Raw genomic sequence first — 23030 nt, 5'->3', positions numbered from 1 at the left:
CCTTTAGATATGGTTTTCTTTACCCACTTTGTTCTATATACCATATACAATACTTTGTCAAAAGGAGATTTTGTGTACTCACCGTAAAATCTCTCTCTCTCTGGTAGCTTGGGGGGACACTGGGAACCATGGGGTATAGCTGATGCCATTAGGAGGTAGGACACAACAATAAAAGAGAAACTAGCTCCTCCTTCGCTGGCTATACCGCCCAGCAGGTGGAGCCTAGACCAGTTTTGTCCCAAAGAAGTAATGAACTAGCTTGTAAATTAGTAACTTGAATAATTAGCTTGAAACTTATCACGTTTATAACAGAGAATAACAGCAGAGGGCCTCCATACAGGGAGGGAAGCTGTGTCCCCCAAGCAAGAGAAAGAGATTTTACGGTGAGTACACAAAATATCCTTTTCTCTACTGCGTGGGGGACACAGGGAACCATGGGGAAGTACCAAAGCTGTCCCCCTCTTAAGGGCGGGCCGACGCCCTAAGTGGAAGAAACCACTGCGGCTTGAAGCACATTTCTGACAAAGCGTGTCACGTGCTGCAAAAGTATCAAAATGGTAGAATTTTGCATAGGAATGGAGAGAAGTCCACGTGGCTGCTTTGCACAGTTGTTCTGCTGAAGCCTGATTTCGGAAGGCCCAGGTCGTGCTCATCCCTCTGGTGGAGTGGGCCTTTATCTTGTCTGGAGGTGTCAATCCTTGTGCTACATTTGCTCTGTGTGCAGTCTGTTTGATCCATCTGGAAATGGATGTCTTTGTTGCAGCCGCTCCTTTTTGTGGTCCGGAATTGAGAACGAAGAGTGAATCTTTTTTTCGGATATCATGAACCATGTGCAGATAGAATTTCAGTGCATGTACTGGATCCAAGGAATTAAGTGCTGCCTCCTTGGGATTGGATGGAGATGGACAGAATGTGGGAATGGTTATTTCCTGATTAATATGGAATGCTGAACCACCTTTGGTAGTAAGGTGGGTACTGTGAGCAGCACTGCTCTATCGGAATGAAAGGTAAGGAATGGTTTTTGGTAGGATAGAGAGATGATCTCTGAATCTCACCTCGCCAAGGCAAAGGCGATTAAGGAGACAGTTTTCCATGTTACCGACTGTAGAGGTATCGTTGCTAGAGGCTCAAATTGAGCTTTCTGAAGTGCTTTTAGGACCAAGGAGAGATCCCATGTTGCCACTGGTTTACAAAACGGGGGGACTACATGTGCAACGCCCTGAAGGAAGATCTTAACGTCAGATAAGAGTACTAACCTTCTCTGGAATAGGACAGAGAGAGCCGAAATCTGAGATCTGAGGGAACAGAGGGAAAGGCCTAGTGACTCTCCTTCTTGGAGAAATTCCAAAAGATTAGTCATGGAAAACACTTCAAAGTTCACTTTGTTTTTAAGGCACAATTGTTTGTAGCTATTCCACACCCTGTAATATGCTCTGGCTGACGTTGGCTTTTGTGCAGCTCGCATGGAGGAGATCACTGCGTCCGAGAACCCCTTTTTCTTGAGGATACGGGTCTCAAGTCTCACTGTCTGGGCCTGCGTGTAGAATAGTAGTCCAAGGAACACCATAGACTGGCTGGGTGTTAAAGATGACTTTTTCAGATTGATGGTCCATCCGAATTGTTTTAGCTTGCACATGGCTAACTGGATTGCTCCTTCTGCTTTCACTAGTGAAGAGGCCTTGATTAACAGGTCGTCAAGATACAGGGTTATGGAAACTCCAGTTTGTCGTACCTCTGCTGTTGTGACAGCCATGATTTTTGTGTAGACCCGTGGAGCTGAGGTCAGACTGAAGGGGAGTGCCTTGAATTGGTAGTGGTAGTGGTGGTTTTGTATGGCAAAACGTATATACTTTTGATGTAGAGGGAATATTGGCAAATGTCTAGAGAGGCTAGAAATTGTCCTGGGGTCATTGCTGCAATGATGAAGCGCAAAGATTCCATTTTGAATTTTCTTGGACGTATGAATCTGTTGAGCTCTTTCAGGTCTAGTACAGATCGAGCCAATCCGTCCTTTTTGGGAATCACAAAAAGATTCGAATAGCAGCCCCATAACTGTTCCGTTGGGGAAACTGTGGCAATGACCCCTGCCTGGAACTGAGTATTCAGTATGCCTTGGAATGCAGTTCGCTTTGTTGGCTCTTTTGGGAACCTTGACATGAAAAAATGTTGTGGGGGTAGAATTCTAGGTGGTAGACTTGAGTTATTCACTGAGGTGGCTAGCAATAACATCCCCCCCAGAGGTGCCCCCTTCACCGGTAGCCCCCCGTCATGTGGTATTGGGCTTATCCGTTGTTCTGGTCGATGGCTTGTGTCCTTGCCAGGCAGGTCTGGCATTGCTCCCGAATCGTCCTCTATTAGAGATAGTGTGGCATGGCGGGGCGTGTCTTGTATTTTTGCTCTGTGATGGACAAAAAAACTTTCCTCTTTGAAAGGAAAATCGTGCTTTTGGTTGGGAGAGTAGAGTACTCTTTCCCCCTGTGGCTTGACTGATAATCTTATCAAGATCCAGGCCAAAAAGGAGTTTTCCCTTGAATGGCAATGAAGTCAGTGATTTTTTGTGATTTTTTGTTCATCATGAAAAATAAAAAGTGGTTAGCAACAGGCATCCATTAAAACTGTCAAACACGTATCACCAATATAACAAATGTGTTTCCCCTTTAATAGATCAAACAACGTTGCAGCTAGAAAGTTTTATATTTACTCACTTGGTCTTGTTAAGTTTGCTCTGAATGGTAAAATCTGTAAAATAAAAAAGCAATATTAAAATACATTTATACCTAAAGAACTCTGGCAAAAGTTTGACTATAAGCCTTTATTTTTCCTATTTGTTAGAAACATAAACATTGCTTTGTGGTGATTTTTTTTTTGATTACCGTCGATTAGAATTTGTTGCTGCTGCACTCTGGTTGCATAAAAACCAGGTGTAGTGCAAACAGAGCCTTCTATAGGCTGTCAGTCCATTTAAAGGCTACTGAATAGTCAATCACTTACAGTATTTGACATCCCCATCCACTTTTTTCATGCTTGTGTTGCTCTCCAAGTCTTTTTACATTTAAATGTGGCTGATAAATAAAAAAGGTTGGGAACCCATGGCTTACTGGATACTCCAGGCCAGCGCTCCAGTTACAAGAAAATTGCATTGGTCCAGTGCAGATCATTCCTCTCCTGTCTTCTTTTCTCTGAGCAAGGGCATGCGCACTAAAGTGAAAAGCTGGTGGTTCAAATTTTGGCTTTCACTATATTGCTCATGCGCCTGCCAGAACCTGAATGAAAAACAGATGGAAGAATCAGACAAGGTTCTTCTGCAGAGGTACCCTGGGCTGGTGCAGTTTTTTTGTAAACATTAACACCAGCCTGAGGTATCAGGTAAGCGATTTTAATAACTGGGGGTTGCCTAACATTTGGCATCCCCCCCTCAATGATTTAAACTTTAGTTCTTCTTTAATACAGGGAGATTAACGAGTTGCATCTGAGTGACAGGCACAATTCAGTGGCACGGAGCTCTTAGGGTTTTACCTTCCCACCTCATTGTTAATAAAAGCTATATTTTTTTTCAGAGAATTCTGGGTTACAGTACAACTCCACAAACGATTTTGTGGGTCAGATTTATCTGATCATACCATGCAACACCGCGCAACAGCACAAGCTTTGGTAGGGTGCTACAAAATCTGATGCCCCTAGGCTAGAATGTAAAGTAGGATTGAGTCTTTTGTTCAGGTGTTAAAATATTCAATGAGAAAAAAGGACTTTCCAACACCATTCGTTTCATATAGAATTTTTTCAAATAATTGTAAAGCCTTTGGGAAGAATAGTTATAGGTGCTACAGGTCCTGTAAACTATAGAAACCTATTTAGATGGCGCAAACCTTGACAGTTAATGAATCGCAAAACCAGCAACGAAAGAGGATTTTTGAGCAGCATTCATCACTTTATTACCACCTTGTTAATAAATTACCTCTGCTAAACCCAATCTACGTCCATCTCCTTAACACAGCTTGATCGATTAAATGGCCTCTATAAACTCTCTTCTGGACTCTGTATTGTTCTTCTTTGTCTGTGACAGGGGGTTTGCAATAATTATTTAGAAATTAACTTCAGGCAGTTTCATACAGCTGCTCAGATGACAGACTGCAGACTCTTGCTTTTAATCTATAAACAGGGATTTTCTTTCCCCTCGGAGAGGGTGCATATTTCCACAGTAATAACAAATGGACTGTCTAGGGAGGCTATGCTCCGCCTGATGAAATGCAGTAAAATATTACAAAAGGTGCAAGTGCACCTTCTTTGATATCATTATGTTAAAGGAAACAGAACATCTGTTTTAACCCTACTGTACAGCTGTCCCATGATTGGTAATAGATATATATATATATATATACTAACTGGATTTGGTTTAAACTCTTACCCTATTTAAAATATAATTAAAAAAAGCCATCAGATTTGCCAGATGGACAATGTTCTGTAGAGTTCAATACCTACACTGGCATAGATAAATAGTGTCTCTCTCTGGTTATGAAAAAGCCTGAGAAGTTGGTAAGGAGGGTTCAATCAATGGCAATATTAGGCCATGTCATTTTCTGGCTTTTTATAAGGACGAAGCTAACCAACTGAAGATACTTGATCTGGACTTTAGATCCCCCTCCATATACTCCATAAACATCTTTTTACGGCATCATTTTAATGTCACTGGGCCGTTAAAGGAAAACAAAAGGTATAATCACTGGGGGGTGCCAAATTGTTAGGCACCCCAAAACGATTATAATCCCTTACCTAATACTCCAGGCTAGTACTCTTGTTCACTAAAAATTGCACTGGCCCGAGGTATTTCTGTAGAAGCTCCTTGTCATAATCTTTTTCAGCTTCTTCCATCTATTTTTCATTTCGGTCCGAACTGGGGCATGCGTGGGATACCAAGTTACGCTATTATGATGACTCGAGGGGACCCCCAAGTGATTTTAACTTCATTCTGCCTTAAACACAATTCATGGAGGAGGATTATTGAACAATAGAATGTGGTAAAAACTATGCTTGATGCTAATGTATTTAATAGGGAAGAAAAAGAAAAATATAGGAAGTCATGTCCCATCTTGAGAGACCATTGAAACTGACCATTATAACACCTTTTTTAAATGGAATCTATGACACACTGGCCTGTGATGTGCTGTGTGATATCAAAACAAAATTTGCTTCACCTTTGTCTTGTTTTTAAATGCTCGTTCTCACATTCTGGGCCTTCTGTTGAGTTGAAAGTCTGCCTAGCAGTCAAGATTCCTTTTAACCGACGACATGGCAGTAAGACCACTGTAGAAAATAAGGAACATTGCATTAACCTCAGATATGCCAGTCTGAACCAGCAGAAAAAATTACAAATGTTCTTGTATTGCAGGACTTGGGTTAACTACTCATTTCTGCCAATCAGTATCCACGAACAAAACACCAATGGCACATCAGATGCTTGTGAAACTAGTTATGGGTTTATTTATTTAGCTCATAATAATGGCAACGTTTCGGGCCTATACAAGACCCTTTGTGAAGCTTATTATGAGCTAAATAAATAAACCCACAACTGGTTTCACAAGCATCGGATGTGCCATTGGTGTTTTGTTCATGGATACTGATTTTAGGCCCTTTCCAGTTTTTGGGGCCATAAACCTAGAGGCACCTGATACCAAACAGGTAATACTGGAAGTAGCGCTCCATTTCGGTACTGTGTCCTTTCTGCCAATCAGGCACGTGCCGACTTACTTCTCTATGTAGGTTGTGCAGAACTATACACGGGTAGTTCACATTCCTGGGGTCCTAGGTTTGATTCTAGCCAGAGAACTAATTGTTGGCACTAGGATAATACATGACTAGATAAAGCACAATTGTCCACTGGAGCCAGGTTTCACTGGATGATATGACAAGCAGCAGCATATGAACTAATACACATGTTCGCATAGATGAATATGGCTGACTGAGGTATGCCCTTCATATCTTATAGTCTTACATTAAAAGGGACAATATTAACTTTTTGCCCTATTGTTTTATTTAATAAACATCTACGGTTTCTTCTTTCTGGCACTATGCAAAGCAAACTGGTAGACCAAAACTACCTGGATCTTCAGAACAAGAGTGGGCAAAGATAAATGACCCTTCCCAGTTAAAACCCCTGTATAACAAACTGCTCTCTACCAATGATTTCTGAGACACGGTCTCCATGCTGGAATTAAGATCTTATTCATTTAGCTCATTAGGTTGATACAAACATTGACATTTTCAAATATCAAGAATGTTTATTAGTACGTAGCCAGCATATTGCAGTAGGGTTAGTGGCTGCACCAGATAGGCCTAATTCTATGTAATAAATGTAATAACAATTTGGTGTCAAACTTGCACTGTGACCTTTGTCCTGCTGTTGTAGATTCACATAAACTCAAACAACATACTGTAATACAATTACATACCAAAGAAAAGGTACTTTTCCCCCCACATGTAAAACTACACTATCATAATAAAGTAATCACTGCTGTATCAGTGCACATTAGAAGTGGATCCTTGGTACAACAGAAATACAGTAATTATGTAAGTGTACCTTTAAGGTCCCTGTATACTCCTCTGCATGGTTGCCCAGTGTATACACAGCACTGTGTGGGGAGCCGTCACAGATATGGTGCAGATGGCACTGTGCCTCCCATGAACAAATGCTGTCTGTTCTGCAACTTGGAGCTGTCAGAACTTATTAAGACGCTGAATGACAGGACCAAGTATTCTAGCATTTTACTGCAGAGTAAAAGGTTACTGATACTTACATTAAAGTAAACGAAGCAGCAAAGGGAACAAAAACAAAATGAGGAGTATATGAAGCTGAAAAACAACATTTCTTGACCCATTTGTTCCATCTCAAACACCTGCCAGCAAGCACCAGGCAGTTCTCCTGTTTTACCACCTCAGCCAAAACCATTACCTGAATACACCGTGGCTTCTGGGACTAATAGAGAAGGTAAGATTCTCCTTGGCATTGTAAAACAAAAAGCTGCCCACAATCTACAGTGAATTCAATCGCACAGTTGTTTTTCCAGTCTGACAAGGGGGAAAAAAATGCACAAATCCACAAGTAAACGAAAGTGGCAGAAGGCTTCACCCACTGACGTGAAAGCTATATGCCATTCATGGGGTAAAATATATACAGGTATGTGATCAGTTATCCAGAAACTCGTTATACTGACATCTCCAAATTAAGGAAAGGCCATCTAATGACCATCTTTTCTCTGGAATAATAAAACAGTACCTTATACTTGATCCCAACTAAGATATAATGACTCCTTTTTGCAGGAAAAACAATCCTATTGGGTTTAGTTAATGCTTAAATATTTTTTAGCAAAGTATGGAGATCCAAATTATGGAAAGGCCCCTTTATCTGGAAAACCACAGGTCCCAAGCATTCTGGATAACCGGTCACATACCTGTATACCCCTCCAGCTCCCAACCCACAACAAAAGTAAGCCGCATCCCTTAGGAAGACAGTAACCTATGCCCTATTGCTTGCCCCAATAGAGGTACATTCCTGTACATTCTGCATATACACAAAGAAGCAACAGCTCCCATATTTCATATAACTGAATTAATGAAATTAAAGAAGGAATATTTATGAATGTCACTGTTTAATAGGATCTGGCTGTTTGGGGGATTGCTGGCCTCTAGAGTGATTATTCATGCAAATGTTTAAATATACATTTTCTTTGTAAATTGGTAAGACTGGGGCATCCAAAAGTCACCTTGAAATAGTATCTTATGCACAGATGCACACAGCAGCCACTTCTCTTAGTGGCGATTTTTTAAATGCTTAAAGTTTACAGAAAGGAGTCCATTACCTTGCACATTATGCAGCTACAGCTTAAATAATAATGTCATTTTAGGCTATTCTACATTCAATAGAATTGTTTGTAGACTTAATTTATAATCCCATTTTATAAGTAAAACCTCAGATTTAAATTAATCTAAGCAATGTCTCTATTTATAAATAACAACGGTATGGGATCCCTTATCTGGAAAACAAGTATGTAGAAAATTACAGTAAGGCCATCTCCCACAAAGTCCTGTTTTTTATGTTATTTTTCAAATTTTTAAAATTATTTTTCTCCAATAATAAAAAAAGTACTTTGTACTTGATGGTAACTATGCTGTATAAATTCATATTGGTGGCAAAACCATCCTATTGGGTTATTTTAATGTGTAAATGTTTTTAGTGCATTTAAGGTATTGCAATCCAAATTACTGAAAGACCCTATATCCAGAAAACACCCAGTTCCCAGCTAATAATAATAGGTTCCATACTTGAATTGTCATTAAACAATCAATAAAAAAGTGTAAAAAACGTATCCACAGAAAACGGCTGTAATAGATGCCCATAAATACAATGGCTTTATACAATGAACAAAAAAAAAACAAACCTTGGTGTTCACTGTTGATCATGATTCAGTTCAGTGAAGCTGAAACAATAAAAAAAACAAAAAAACAATGGTGTTACCAAAAGTATGTTTAAGTAGGGATGCACTGAATCCTGAATTGGTTTGGGATATGGTTGAATCCTCCATCAAACATACGGGATTAAGCCGACTCCCAAAATAGAGGATTTTTTGCGTCCCTAGTTACAGCCAAAGTTATTCGTTTTTAATGACACCAATATCAGAACCTGATACATGTCCTGTAAAACTAAACAGATTTCTCTTGAAGATGTCCAGTACTTGGTATACATTTCCAGTATATTTTTCCATTTGTTATCGGTTTCAAATTGTTCCACATATTTACAAAACTAAAGCAAAAGGTACTCAAACCAAGAGTCAAGGGAGTAAGCACTGGACATCAATCAATGCAGTAAAATCAACAACACTGAACTTAAGGGCAGTGTATTTTTATTTTTACTTGAGCTGTGAACATATGAAAGATCATCTCTAATGTATTGGAATGGAATCTTTTGGTATGAGAAGCTATTTCCCTGCTGGTAAATCCCTTGTTCATGTCTTCTTTCTGTTCCATAAATGACAAGAAGTGAAGCTGCATCAGAAGGCAGGGATCCAACCTTAAACGTCACCGCTCTTCTTAGCAATCCAAAGTGTCAGGCAAGATGGCCTTTCACACTGTCAGCCTCATGGCTGATGCCTCTTCTATTTGAACTGGTTGTCAATTAGCGTCCATTTCATCTTGGCTTTCAACTCAGTCTGTGGAAGAAGAGCAGGAAATTAAAGTCTTATGGAAACATCCACTGGGACTATTCAGGCCAGCCCAGTAAAATCCGGTCAGTAACCCATGCTATAACAGACAAAAGGATGGCAGTGATTCACAAAATTTATTGGCCTTGCATGTTCTATTTCTAACCATTTCTGCGTTATATGAGGCCCAGAGCCTGTGTCTAAGGTCTGAAATGTGGGAAAGAGCTAGCCAAACCAATTGGCTGCAGTTTATAATAAAACAGGCAACACCCAAAACCTGAATTAGTCTTTTGTAAATAGACTTCTGCTTTAAATACTAAACATAGCAATACGTTATTTTACTTTATAACAAGAGCACGTTTGTGGAGTTACAGCAAATTAACATTATTGGTAAATGCTGCAAGACAGCCCTCTTTGCCAATTATAATCACTGGCAGTAGCACTTCCCATTAAAATGAATTGTTCATACAGTGGTGATAAAAATGCTCCTCAGACCAGAGCAATGCCATACATTTCCCCTATTAAAATGTGAAGTAGTTACCCAGAGATCTGTGCTTATTGTTATCAGAACAGGTAAAAACAAGGATTCCCCTAGGATGCCTAGATCTACAGAGATGCCTCCAGCCAGAGGTCCTTCTGCCTCTCCCTGCCCACAGTATTTCTATAAGGGTGTAACTGATGTGATGAGAGCGCCAGAGCTGTATATGGTGGACAAAACATGTGCATATATATATAAAATCTAAGCAAAGTGAAGTACATGGACTGCTGTATCTTCCATGTATGATGGTTATTACCAACTCCTGCAGTCTCCTCTTGCTCATGCCCTTTCTTTCCAGCTGCTTTTCAATCACTTTGGCATTTTGGGCATAGGAAGCTGCAACTTCTCTCTGAATGGCACAAAGCAAACACAAGGTTTGATTTACACACTATTCACACAATGCAACATGGGTTGTAAGTCAAGATTCTGACATTTTTACATCAGTCTGTGAAGCCCATCCTAAGCTTAGATTTAAACTACTACGGTCCCGGTCCCTTTAACATCCCTATTACCAAGTGCACTGCCTTTAATACATCAGGCTAGCAGCAGCAACAATTTAAAGTGACTGACAGTCTTGAAAAAATAAACATCTCTAAACCTTCACCTCTCCACATCACATTACTACAGTATAAGGGCATGGACACACATGCAGATCTTGGCCACATTTTTGGCCCGGTTCCAGGCACGGTTTTTATAAAAGCTGACAGTCACATTTACACTAGCATATATGTGACGCTAGCGTTATTGTGCCATTGCCTAAGCTTAAAGCGCTAAGAGTAAAAAAAACTGTGGCACAGATCACGTCTGAGAACAACATGTGTGCCCATGCCGTAAAGTCTTTCATCTGCTCTAGGCTGTCAATGAGATTAGGCTCCACCCTAATAAGCAGAACTCTGGCCTTATGTATGAGCAGAATTAAACCTGCCAAATCAGAGGAATGCACCTCTTCCTGAATGCAGTGTTTGCCATATACTGTACACCACACCATATTCTGTGCAGTATGAGCTTTTAATATGATGTAGAGAGTGATATTCTGAGACAAGTTGCAATTTGAGTTATTTAGCAGCTCTCCAGTTTGCAATTTCAGCAATCTGGTTGATAGGGTCCAAATTACTGTAGCAACCATGCACAGATTTGAATAAGAGACTGGAATATGAGAGGCCTGAATAGAAAGAGGAGTAATAAAAAGTAACAACAACAACACAGCTGCAGCCTTACAGAGCATTTGGTTTTTTAGATGGGGTCAGTGACCCCCATTTGAAAGCTGGAAAGAGTCAGAATAAGAAAGCAAATAATGGAAAAACTGTAAAAAGCAAATAACGAAGACCAATTGAAAAGTTGCTAAGAATTGGCCATTATTTGTGTGTTACTAAATCAAGCTGTATTTTAGCTTTGGTTTCCCTTTGCTGACAAAATGAAAGAAAATTGCACTAGGCCACACCAACAAATGACTGTTTCTGTAAACTGCAGGATTATTTTCCCTAGCTATGAGCCATGCCATGTTAGAAAGGGTACATTTTAATGTATGGCACCAGATATAGGCGAGTTGTGCAGACTGGATTGATGAGCAGGCCCGGATTGGCAATTTGTGGGTTCTGGCAAATGCCAGAGGGGCTCCTATAAGGTGCCATAGAAAGTCAGTATTAAGTGGGCTGGTGGGGGCTATTTGGGCCTCTATGTGGGCTGATTTGGGCCTCTGTGTACTTGAAATGTCAGGGCCTATTTTAATTCTCAGTCCGGACATGCGTAGGCTGCACACAGACTACACATTTGGGACTGGTTATCGAGAATGCTCAGGAACTGTGGTTTTCCTTATAAATGGATCTTCTCATAATGTGGATCTTTCTGTAAGTTGGATCTTCATACCTTAAGTCTACTAGATGTAAACATTACATAAACCCAATACTTTTAACATTCACATAGCCTGCTACAATTTGTTCATTTTATGACCATAAGACTACTAGCAGACATAAGGGATTATTTATAAATGACTTATAGGGAAGAAAACCGCATACTCTTGGTGCTCATTTATCAAACACATAGGGGCACATTTAGGGGCCCATTCACTAAGTTCGAGTGAAGGAACAGAGTAAAAATAGTTTGATTTTCGAATGGTTTCTTTTGGCTACTTCGACCATCGAATTGGCTACTTCGACTACGACCTTCGACTTCTAATCGAACGATTCGAACTAAAAATCATTAGAATATTCGACCATTCGATAATCGAAGTACTGTCTCTTAAAAAATTTCTTCTACCCCCTAGTTCGAAGTCGAAGGATTTTATTTCGGCAGTCGAATATCGAGGGTTAATTAACCCTCGATATTTGACCCTTAATAAATCTGCCCCTTACTATTGGTCGAATATGGAGGGTTAATTAACCCTCCATATTCGACCGTCGAAGTAAAATCCTTTGACTTCGAATATCGAAGTCGAAGGATTTACCGCAATTCGTTCGTTCGCGCGATCGTAGGAAAAATCTATTAAATCCTTCGAATCGAACGATTCGAAGGATTTTAATTCATCGATCGAATGATTTTCCTTCTCAAAAAAATACTTCGAAAGCCTATGGGCACCTTCCGCATAGGTTAACATTGGTGCTCGGTAAGTTTTAGGTGGCGAAGTAGAGGGTCGAAGTTTTTTTTAAAGAGACAGTACTTCGACTATCGAATAGTCAATCGATTTTTAGTTCGAATCGTTCAATTCGAAGGTCGAAGTAGCCAATTCGATGGTCGAAGTAACCAAAAAAAAAAAACTTTGAAATTCGAAAGTTTTTTTCCTTCTAATCCTTCACTCGAGTAAATGTGCCCCATAGTAACTTAAGTAAGGTTGAAAAAAGGCACACGTCCATCAAGTTCAACCTTTTAGTTTTTTGGTTTTTTTTTAATCTGCCTAGTTGATCCAGAGGAAGGCAAAAAAAAAAAAATGTGACGGGGGCATTGCTGCATTTTGCTCCTTGCACCAGAACCCAGTCAAAACCGCTCAGGCAATTACTGCTTCTCATATTAATGTATGCTGGAATAGAGCAGAGGCTGGGCTGATACCATGACAGCTTTTTGGCTGTCTCTGGGTTCTGTCCAATGGCAGTGTGAATCAAAAAATACATCTGCCATTAGTCTAGAGGCTGCTATATATTAAAAAAGATATTAAATAATATATCTAATTGGAACTCCTTCAACGGAGGCTAGCAATAGCGCAGTCTAAAGACATTTTAGGCACACTTGGCTTTTTGACAAACCATTAACTTGGTTTGGGGTCAAAATAATATCCTCCCCTTTGTATAAATGCATTCATATTATAGAAAGGCTGCCTGGCTTAAAGGGGTTTGCTCACATTTGAATTAGCTTTTAGTATGATGTAAAGAGTGCTATTCTGAGACAATTTGCAATTGGTTTTCATTTTTTATTATTTGTGGTTTTTGAGTTATTTAGATTTTTAAGCAATCTGGTTGCTAGGGTCCAAATTACTTAGGAACCATGCATTCTTTTGAATAAGAGACTGGGATATGAATAGGAGATGGCCTGAATAGAAAGATGAGTAATACAAAGTAATAATAATCTATGTGTAGCCATACAGAGCATCTGTTTTTTTTATGGGGTCAGCGACCCTCATTTAAAAGCTAGAAAGAGTCAGAAAAAGAAGGCAAACAATTCAAGGACTATGGAAAATAAATAATCAGGACCAATTAAAAAGTTGCTTACCATTGCCCATTCCATAACCTACTAAAAGTTAGCTTAAAGGAAAACTATACCCCCCAAACAATGTAGGTCTCTATAAAAAGATATTGCATAAAACAGATCATATGTAAAACACTGCTTCATGTAAACAAACCATTTTCATAATAATATACTTTTCTAGTAGTATGTGCCATTGGGTAATCATATATAGAAAATTGCCATTTTAAAAAACAAGAGCCATCTCCTGGGATCGTACGATTCACTGTGCCAACAAATAAACCAAACCAACTATACTTCTTAGGTCACATGAGCCAATTAATAGAGAGAGTTTTGCTTCAACACTTCTTCCTGTAACAGTTGCTGAAGTATTCATTTTGGGGGGTGTAGTTTTCCTTTAAAGGTGAACCGCCCCTTTAAGAACTCATATTTGTGTATGCAACCTGGCACCAATAATATTGCACGGACCACTCGTTTAATTGGAGGCCATATCGAAGCACAGCAGAGGAATCAGGCAAAGATCGAAGAGGACCTGGGCAAGAAGTGATCACTTGATTGAAGTGGAACTCTGCATGTATGTCCAGGTTAAAGGGGAAATATTCCCTAGTTGCACTTTTGCAACATTTTTTTACCCAGAGTGCCCCCTGCTGTTTGGTCAAAGTAAAACAGCAAAAAAAAAACTTAATTCAATAAAGTAGTAAGCTTCTCCTCTGACTTCCCTGCTCAGTTCTATTGTTCCTGTTGCGTGTCGGAACGGAGTTTATAAACATCAAGAGACACTTGGAGAAAAAAAAAACAGTAAAAACAGCAGGGAGCATTTAGATTACACCTTCTTGTCATTAGCATTGTGAAAACGAAGAATATAATGAAATTAAAAAAAAAATGTGTAAATTACAAAAGTGCTGAGCAATTTTACAGAAAATGTTGTGACAGTCCATGTCCCCTTTAATAACTGGCCTTTTTTGTTTTACTGTCTTATTGCAATATTTTGGTCAGTCAGTGAGCAAACACTTGGATGAGTGATATCATAGGGTGAAAGGCCAAGCAGCCAATGACAAGTAGTTTGGCATCAGAAATTAAACAACGTTGTCATTATCCAGAATAAAAGAGGTGAACTCAGTTTCTTGGTATTCTGGGAGTTGTAGCTCAACAGCTGGATGGCTACAAGCTGGACATAGTTGAACTACGCATGCACTTTTATTTCATACAAATGGTTTTAGTTAACAGTGTTAGCGTTGTACCGATATATAGTTCTTATTTCAGCACATTTGCCTTTCTCCACTCCTATGAATTATTAATAGGACACTGTGTAATATACATAAAGGTGGTAAAGCTTTGCATTGCTTGTGGTTACACAGAACTACAGATACATATAAATGTGGGGCAGCTCTGATAACAAGAATGGTTTGAAGTAACAGGAGTGGAAAGCACAAAAACTTCCCACAAAGTGGGTCCTGCATTCAACAAAACGATTTTAACCGAAGGGTATTTTAGTGGCGAGACACAAAACCCTCCCGTCTTTGATACCGGAAGCATTTTTTACTGAAGGGCAGGACTAATCCATGTACTTGTAGCTTTTATCTACTGGCATTTGTGTTAAATCACAAACACGATATTCTGCAGCCTTACAAGAGAATGTAATATTCTCCCTTCTGGAAGTGTGATTTCTTTGCAGCCGACAAATACATTGCTTGCTTCCTAATAAAGTCAGGAGAGGTTTCTTCATCTGTAGCAAATGTACCACATGTGTGTCTAGTAAATATATCATTACAGGTGCACAAGAGTCTATTGGCTGGGATCAGCAGCCACCAATAAAACTATAAATCACCAAGTTGCGCATACAAATATCCTTCATTGAGCTAAAGGGCAATTATAATACTGAAACCCTACTTTTTAGAAGCCCCTGTGTAAAGGAACAGTTCAGTGCAAAAATACAAACTGGGTAAATAGATAGTACGTACAAAATAAAAAAAAAAGATGTTTCTAATATCACTCCAGCCTTTATACATTACATTTTTGGCTAACTAATTATATGATTATAATACACAAAAGCCATGAATATCCTGTAAATTATATCCTTATAAACGGTGAGTAGTGATGTCATCAGTTATAAACGGTGAGTAGTGATGTAATTTCTGTCACATGACTCACTAAAATGTGTGTATTATAATAAATAAAGTACCCCCAGTTGTAAAATATGAGGATATTAGAAGTTACCTCGGAGTTCCATGACCTGTATAAAAACACTCGGCCTTCGGCCTCGTGTTTTTATATGGTCATGAAACTCCTCGGTAACTAATAATATCCTTATATTTTACAAGAGGGGGTACTTTATTCACTATATATCCTCCCGCCTGGCCTACCTGTCCCGCTGGGCAAATGCCCCTAACTTGTTACTTACCCTTCTGCGCAGGTCCAGTCCACGGAGTTCACAGGCACCATCTTCTTCCACGCGATCTTCTTCCTGCTTTGACCGGCGTTTTGAAGCATGCGCAGTAGGAGCATTTCGCCGGTACGGATCTACTGGCATGCGCCAAAAGTCACAACGTTTTCCGATTTCACTTAGTGACTTTTGGCGCATGCCGGCGAAATGCTCCTACTGCGCATGCGCCGGTCAAAGCAGGAAGAAGATGGCGTCGGTGAACTCCGTAGACTGGACCTGCGCAGAAGGGTAACAAGTTAGGGGTATTTGCCCAGCGGGACGGGTAGGCCAGGGGGGAGGAGGGAGGGTGGGCAACACACTGGAGGGGGGGAGGGTTTTTGCGCCGACTAGGTTTCCTTCTCCTTTAATGAAGCCTAGCACACTTTTCCTATATACATTATTACTGGCCCTTCAGGGTGCTGTCTTATTGGCTAGTGATAGCCTTTCCTTTTAGCTCAGCAGATAAGGTAGTAAGATAGATGCTCTCCCTGTTAATACATATGCAGATAAACATAGAACATAGCCTAAAATAAGCTAAGCCCATTTACTGAACGCAAGATTAATAAAGTGAAACAACCACCTCATTAAAATGCAGTGAAATTGTTATATAAATAAATTATTCATCTGGATTTATATAGCCTCCCATGAGTGAGAAAATCATTATCAACAGACGCTGCAATGATAAGATAAAGCAGGACTGCATCTGATGCCAAAAATGTCATTTGCCATTGTGTAACACCAGAGCCCAAAATAGTAAAAGGGTTTATTATTCATATATTTTCTGCCATCGACAGCTCCAGTATAGGTCCATATTCTTCTTATGACATGGCAAAAGCAGGCTATAAGCTTTAAAAGAAAGTTTGCAACTGGTCTAGTATGCCAATAGCTACCAATCTGCAAGTAGCATTTACAAGTCAAATAAACATTCTGTTTGGTTGCTGTGGGTTACTAGTCCTGGGCAGACTTTGAGCCTTTCAATAAATTATCCTCAAAAGTTCTATATATATCTATATGTTACTTACGAGCTGCACTTTTTCCTGCATTGCCGTTCAGTGTAATTGCAATATTGCTAATTAATTATATGTAGCACCTAATTGGCTGATTTAGACAATTTCCAACTAGTGCGATAGAGCATGGGCTACACACGACCCTCTTTCACCAGGACGGGCTTACGCAAAAAATGGAAACACACGTGCTGATGTTGTTGAACTACAACTCACTACTGACAAAAATACCCAAAAATAGAGTGGGACACCAAGGGTTCTTTGCAAAACAGTAGAACAGGTGTTATTTAAAACAAAGCGCCACAGGGATTGTGATACTCACACAAGACGTAGCCACAGTACATCTCCAAGTACATTCACAAGGTGTAGCAGAGACGGTATATAGACACACCACTTTCCAGGATTTCGGTACCTCATGCGGCTTGGACCCCCACGGCAGACTTGGAACAGGGTTGCACTTAGCCTAATTCCCTCGTCACTACTGCGGTCCCTTCACTACAGACAAAGCAAAGCCTGGGGGAGAGCTACTCCCTTCTATCCTCCTAGTTGGAGCTTGAGTTGCTCTTTCTCACTAGCCTCACTCTCTATAGAGTGCTATAACAGGAGCTACACTACACACTAGTTCACCTCGTTCACGGGGTCCCTGTACCCCGACACTTCTGGGGCCTTGTTGACTCCAGGCTCTATGGATCCACTGCCCAGCTCGACTGCTGCAGGCCAAAGAATAAGTGCCCCTCCCTGCAAAGCACTTTGTAACAACACTGCAGAAAGTGATCACAACCTAGAACCAATAGAAAGGGTATGCAAATAATGTATAAGTTGTTACATGGGTTTTAACCCAGCAACAGGGAAAAGCAGGCACTGGCAGGGAATGAAGCCATAAGGGCCATTAGACTTATGGGTCCCTACATATACATAGCCCTTTACCCTGCAAATAGATATTAACGGATATGTAAAACTTTTACAGAAGGAGGGAGGTATTGTTCTTTGTAAGAGGACCATGGTACCCACTGTGCAATTGGCCTTATTGCAACTGAAATGAGTAGCTGAAACAGGTTATACAAGGATCCACAGCAATTGCTAGACTGCATGCATCTATCCTGGGTGCCTAAAATTTAAATGTGTATGTCTGGGAATTTCAACCTCTATCATTTTAGTATGTATGTGTATTTTAAATATTACATTAAAATGTCTGTAAGTAAATTTCAAAGTGGGTAAACGTATACAAGTCAGACAATGCAGCCTTTTATTGTAAATACTATTATACAAACTCCATTTTCATTGCTTTCATGGCTACTGCAGAGACGTTCTTTAAAGGAACAGCTCATTATAAAAATAAAAAAATAAAAAGATTTGGCCGAATACCGAACCGAATCCTAATTTGCATATGCAAATTAGGGGCAGGAAGGGGAACAAATTTTTTTACTTCCTTGTTTTCTGACAAAAAGTCACGCAATTTCCCTCCCCACACCTAATTTGCATATGCAAATTAGGATTCGGTTCGGCCGGGTAGAAGGATTCGGCCGAATCCAAATCCTGCTGAAAAAGGCAGAATCCTGGCCGAATCCCGAACCGAATCCTGGATTCGGTGCATCCCTAATCTATTTACCCAGTTTTTATATTATACTGAACAACTTTGAGTTAACTTTTAGCATGATGTAGAGAGTGATGTTATTATTTGTAAGGATGCACCGAATCCACTATTTTGGATTCGGCCAAACCCCCAATTCCTTCACGAAAGATTCGTCCGAATACCGAACGGAATCCAAATAAAATAAAAGCTGGGTAAATACATAGGCTGTGCAAAATGAAAAACGTTTTCAATATAGTTAGTTAGCCAAGCATACTATCTATTTTAGGGATGCACCGAATCCACTTTTTTGGATTCGGCCGAACCCCCGAATCCTTCACAAAAGATTTGGCCGAACCCCCGAATCCTTTGCAAAAGATTCAGCCGAATACCGAACCAAATCCTAATTTGCATATGCAAATTAGGGGCGTGAAGGGGAAAACGTTTTTTTACTTCCTTGTTTTGTGACAAAAAGTCACGTGATTTCCCTCCCCACCCCTAATTTACATATGCAAATTAGGGTTCGGCCAGGCAGAAGGATTTGGCCTAATCCAAATCCTGCTGAAAAAGGCCGAATCCTGGCCGAAACCCGAACCAAATCCTGGATTCGGTGCATCCCTAATTTTTATTCATCAGCTTTTTCAATTGCATTTTAAGGAATTTGGTAGCTAGGGTCCAAATTACCCTAGCAACCATGCATTGATATTAATAAGAGACTGGAAAATGAATAGGAGAGGCCCGAATAGAAAGATGCGTGATAAAAATTAGCAATAACAATACAATCTGTAGCCTTACAGAGCATTTGTTTTTTAGATGGGTCAGCGACGCCCACTTGAAAGCTGGAAAGAGTCAGAAGAAGAAGGCGAATAATTAAAAAACTGTACAAAGTAAATAATGAAAACCAAATAAAGTTGCTTAGAATTGGCCAATCTAGAACATACTAAAAGTTAACTTAAAGGTGAACCACCTTTTTAAGCTACTGGCTGCAGCCAACTAGCTAAGCACAGAAGCAATTGGCTTCAGCAATCAAGGCCAATCAGATGTTAAATGAGTGACAGAATGCCATGCATCGCCAGGCTGATGCATCTTAATTATTAGAGATGGGCGAATTTATTCGGCAGGCGCGAATTCGCCAGCGAATAAATTTGTGAAACGCCCGCGAAAATTCGCAGCAAAAATTCGGCGGCGTCAAAAAAAAAAAATTGCCCGCTGGCGTCAAATAAACGGGCGCCGGTGCCGTTTCGAGAATTTTTTGCCATTTCACGAATTTCGCGCTAAATTCGTGAATTTTTCAGCGAAGCGGCGCACATTCGCCCATCACTATTAATTATATCCCCTACTGAGTCTAATAGGAATTAGCACAGCGCTCACTCATATGCATCCCTGGTGCATGACAGAAGCAAAGGCTCCGCAACATCAGCTGTGGAAACTGAGCCAGATGGGCAGGAGTGGATGCAAGGCAGAGAATAAAATAAGTACATTAGATCATTATCCAACTGGTTTATTATCATTTACTGGGAAAAGGCAACCTTTTACTGTCAATCTGCTAGAGCAGAATCTGATGGAAATTTGCTCCAGCAACTAACATCATAAGCCCTTACCCTAAAGACATCATAAGCCCTTACCCTAAAGTCATTTATGTATCATGTAGGTTGGATGAGGGCAGCATTGGATCACTGATGCCTCTACTGAGTGGTTATATAGGGCTGGATTAGTATCCAATCAGTGACCCGTGGGACAAACAACTAGAGGAGCCTTATTTGGCCTAGCATCTGGAAAATAAGGAAAAGGTCGCCAAATCATTGGATCTATTCGTAGATGCTCAGCTTAACAACTGGACTAGAGAAGGGCAAAGAAGGACCAGATTCACTCCATTGCAATTCCGGACTTATTTTGCCTGCCAATGATCGATTTTAACTTTGTAAGTGCAATACTTGGTTTTAAACTGTATTAAACTGAGGTTTTATACTATATGGTGCTCATCCTGCTTTCTACACCTGCAGTAAAAGCTGACCTGCAGTACATTGAAGGCGTTCTATGAATAACGCTTGCCTAACTACAATCTGTGATGTGTCTATATTCTACAGAGGGTCTGAGAGTACCCACCCACACTTACAAATCATGTAAATATTAAATAAACCCAATAGGCTGGTTTCCATAATTCAGAATATTCTGGATAATGGGTTTCGGGATAATGGATCCCATACTTCCTTTACTCCCTTATTGTTTGTTTTAAATGTAATCATTTCTCAAAAAAGTACGAGGGACACTTTTTTGGGTGGGTTTATCATCATTAGCATGATCACCCTTATTTATATTGCGCTGATACAGTTACTTATTTATCCTACACAGCCCTAATTCCTAACTATATTCACACAACAGATTTTTTAAGTAGTCAGAAGAAAGCCACGGAAACCTAGCTTACGTCTTCTTTTTTTTCTTTTTTTTTTTATTATTTTTTTGTTGTACTAAATGGCAATTTAATTGCATGGCAGATTTTAACTGCAGCCCGGCTGTTCTGTTTTCAATGCAAACCTTGACCTGGTGTTTTATCATTCCCCCATCTCAGACATGAAGGTATTTCACATGGTGCTTGATGTGATCATTTATGAAAGTGGTGATAAAAAAGTAGCAGTGATCGTATCCCTCTTGCAGCCTAAAAACAACAGGGATGTTGCGCTCGGTGCAAGCGGCAATAAAATTGTCTGGCAGTAACTGGCCGGCAGCGAGGAACTGGTCATCTTTTCCTTGATCTATTAATATATCTAGCTTTGAGCCAGAGTAATTCTTCACCAGTTGGGTTGCATCATATGCCTCCCATTTGCTGGTGTCTGGTCCCAGGTAGCCACTGAATGCTTTTTGGCCCCATGGACACCGAGTAGGACTACAGATGGGTGCGAATGCTGACACAGTCTTATATTTCCCTGGGTTTTTCAGCGCACAGATTAATACACCATGCCCTCCCATGGAATGGCCAAAAATGGAAACCCGATCTGGATCCGTTGGGAAATTACCATTTATAAGACGAGGAAGCTCATCTACTATGTATGAATACATTCTGTAGTTTGTTTTCCAAAGATCTTCAGTGGCATTGACATAGAATCCAGCTCCTGTCCCAAAATCCCAGCTCTCCTCTTCTCCATCTATGTTGCAGCCACGTGGGCTGGTATCTGGTGCTACTATGATAAGTCCATGCTCAGAGGCAGCTTGATGAAAAGCTGCTTTTGTGATAAAGTTTTGCTCTGTACATGTTAATCCTAAAAGCCAGTAAATAAATGCACATTTTGTGCTTTCAGCTTTCTGAGGCAAATAAATTCCAAACTTCATCTTGCATTTCAGTTCAGTGCTGTCATGTTCAAACACCTTTTGGAATCCCTCAAAACACTTGTTGCTTGAAATCTCCTTTAAGACCATAGTCAACCCTCACCTGCTGCTGCTGCTGCAAATCAGCTCCACACTTTCCCAGAACTGCCCAGAGCTCCTTGCGATCAGTCAGTCGAGTTATGTCTTCTTTTAACAAAAGCGGCATCTATAACTCTTGCTCTATCTCTTGGCCTCATGGGGAGTTTCACCAGCTGGCAGTCAATTTTAAGGGCATTTAAAAAAACAAAAAAACTCCAGCATCACTAATCCAATAATAACTTTCTTTTACCCATAAAGAGGATCACACCAGAGACCACCCCTTTAGACTAGAAGTAAAGAACTTTCATTTGAAGCAACATAGGTGGTTCTTCACAGTGAGGACAGTGAGGTTGTGGAATGCACTGCCGGCTGATGTTGTGATGCTGATTCAGTTAATGCCTTTAAGAGTGGCTTGGATGATTTTTTGGACAGACATAATATCAAAGGCTATTGTGATACTAAGCTCTATAGTTAGTATAGGTATGGGTATATAGAATTTAATTAAAAGTAGAGAGGGGTGTGTGTATGGATGCTGGGTTTTCATTTGGAGGGTTTGAACTTGATGCACTTTGTCTTTTTTCAACCCAATTTAACTCTGTAACTATGTAACCATGTATGTATGTGAGACCACGATTATCTCGAAATGATCGTTTAAATGTACGATGTGTCCATCAACTAAAAAGACCATTTCAGGCGATATTGCCAGCAAAACTGAAGGGTAGCTATAGATATATTGATAGATTGATATAGATAGATTGTACTGGGAAAGATTTTTTAACCTGGCCAATCCATTTTCTGACAGATGACGGCTGAAAAATCGTAAGATGTACGATCATTCGAGTCCCACTAACTGCACGATAATTGCGAAGGATTGGTTGGACTTCGTTAAAATCGGTCGTTCAGCAAGAAAAATCTTTGCGTCTATGGGGAGCTTAACACAATATAACAACTCCTTGGAAGATCCAAGAACAGCACTTAATAGTAAAAGCCAAGTCCCACTGAGACTGATTCAGTTACATCAGTAGGAGAAATAACAGCCTGCCAAAAAGTAGTTCCATCCTAAAGTGCAGGCACAAGTCACATGACTGGGGCAGCTGGGAAACTGACAAAATGTCTAGCCCCATGTCAGATTTCAAAATTAAATATAAAAAAATCTGTTTGATCTTTTGAGAAATGGATTTCAGTGCAGAATTCTGCTGGAGCAACACCATTAACTGATGTGTTTTGACAG

The 23030-nt window shown here is 40.1% G+C and overlaps 2 protein-coding genes across 3 annotated transcripts; both read right to left on the bottom strand.

Annotated features, from left to right (window-relative positions):
* Window positions 1–541: 541 nt before the first annotated feature.
* LOC108704513 lies at window positions 542–22014 on the bottom strand. 2 transcript variants are annotated; one of them, XM_041572649.1, is made up of 5 exons: window positions 21825–22014; window positions 9986–10078; window positions 8433–9200; window positions 5193–5301; window positions 542–2739 (listed from the first exon to the last, which is right to left on the bottom strand). In XM_041572649.1, exon 5 carries the CDS (start codon window positions 2048–2050, stop codon window positions 1052–1054), a length of 999 nt encoding a protein of 332 aa, XP_041428583.1. In that variant the 5' UTR covers window positions 2051–2739; window positions 5193–5301; window positions 8433–9200; window positions 9986–10078; window positions 21825–22014; the 3' UTR covers window positions 542–1051. The 2 variants fall into 2 exon arrangements, with proteins under 2 accessions (XP_041428583.1, XP_018096576.2); XM_018241087.2 differs by lacking the exons at window positions 5193–5301; window positions 8433–9200; window positions 9986–10078; window positions 21825–22014 and adding an exon at window positions 4771–5092.
* Window positions 20861–21885, bottom strand: LOC108705655 (S-formylglutathione hydrolase-like). Its single transcript, XM_041572658.1, has one exon. It carries the CDS (start codon window positions 21809–21811, stop codon window positions 20963–20965), a length of 849 nt encoding a protein of 282 aa, XP_041428592.1. The 5' UTR covers window positions 21812–21885; the 3' UTR covers window positions 20861–20962.
* Window positions 22015–23030: the final 1016 nt, after the last annotated feature.

The sequence above is a fragment of the Xenopus laevis genome, chromosome 8L (assembly GCF_017654675.1).
Source record: "Xenopus laevis strain J_2021 chromosome 8L, Xenopus_laevis_v10.1, whole genome shotgun sequence".
Lineage (NCBI taxonomy): Eukaryota > Metazoa > Chordata > Amphibia > Anura > Pipidae > Xenopus > Xenopus laevis.
The sequence above is the reverse complement of the archived record's forward strand: the minus strand, read 5'-3'. Positions and strand labels throughout refer to the sequence as shown.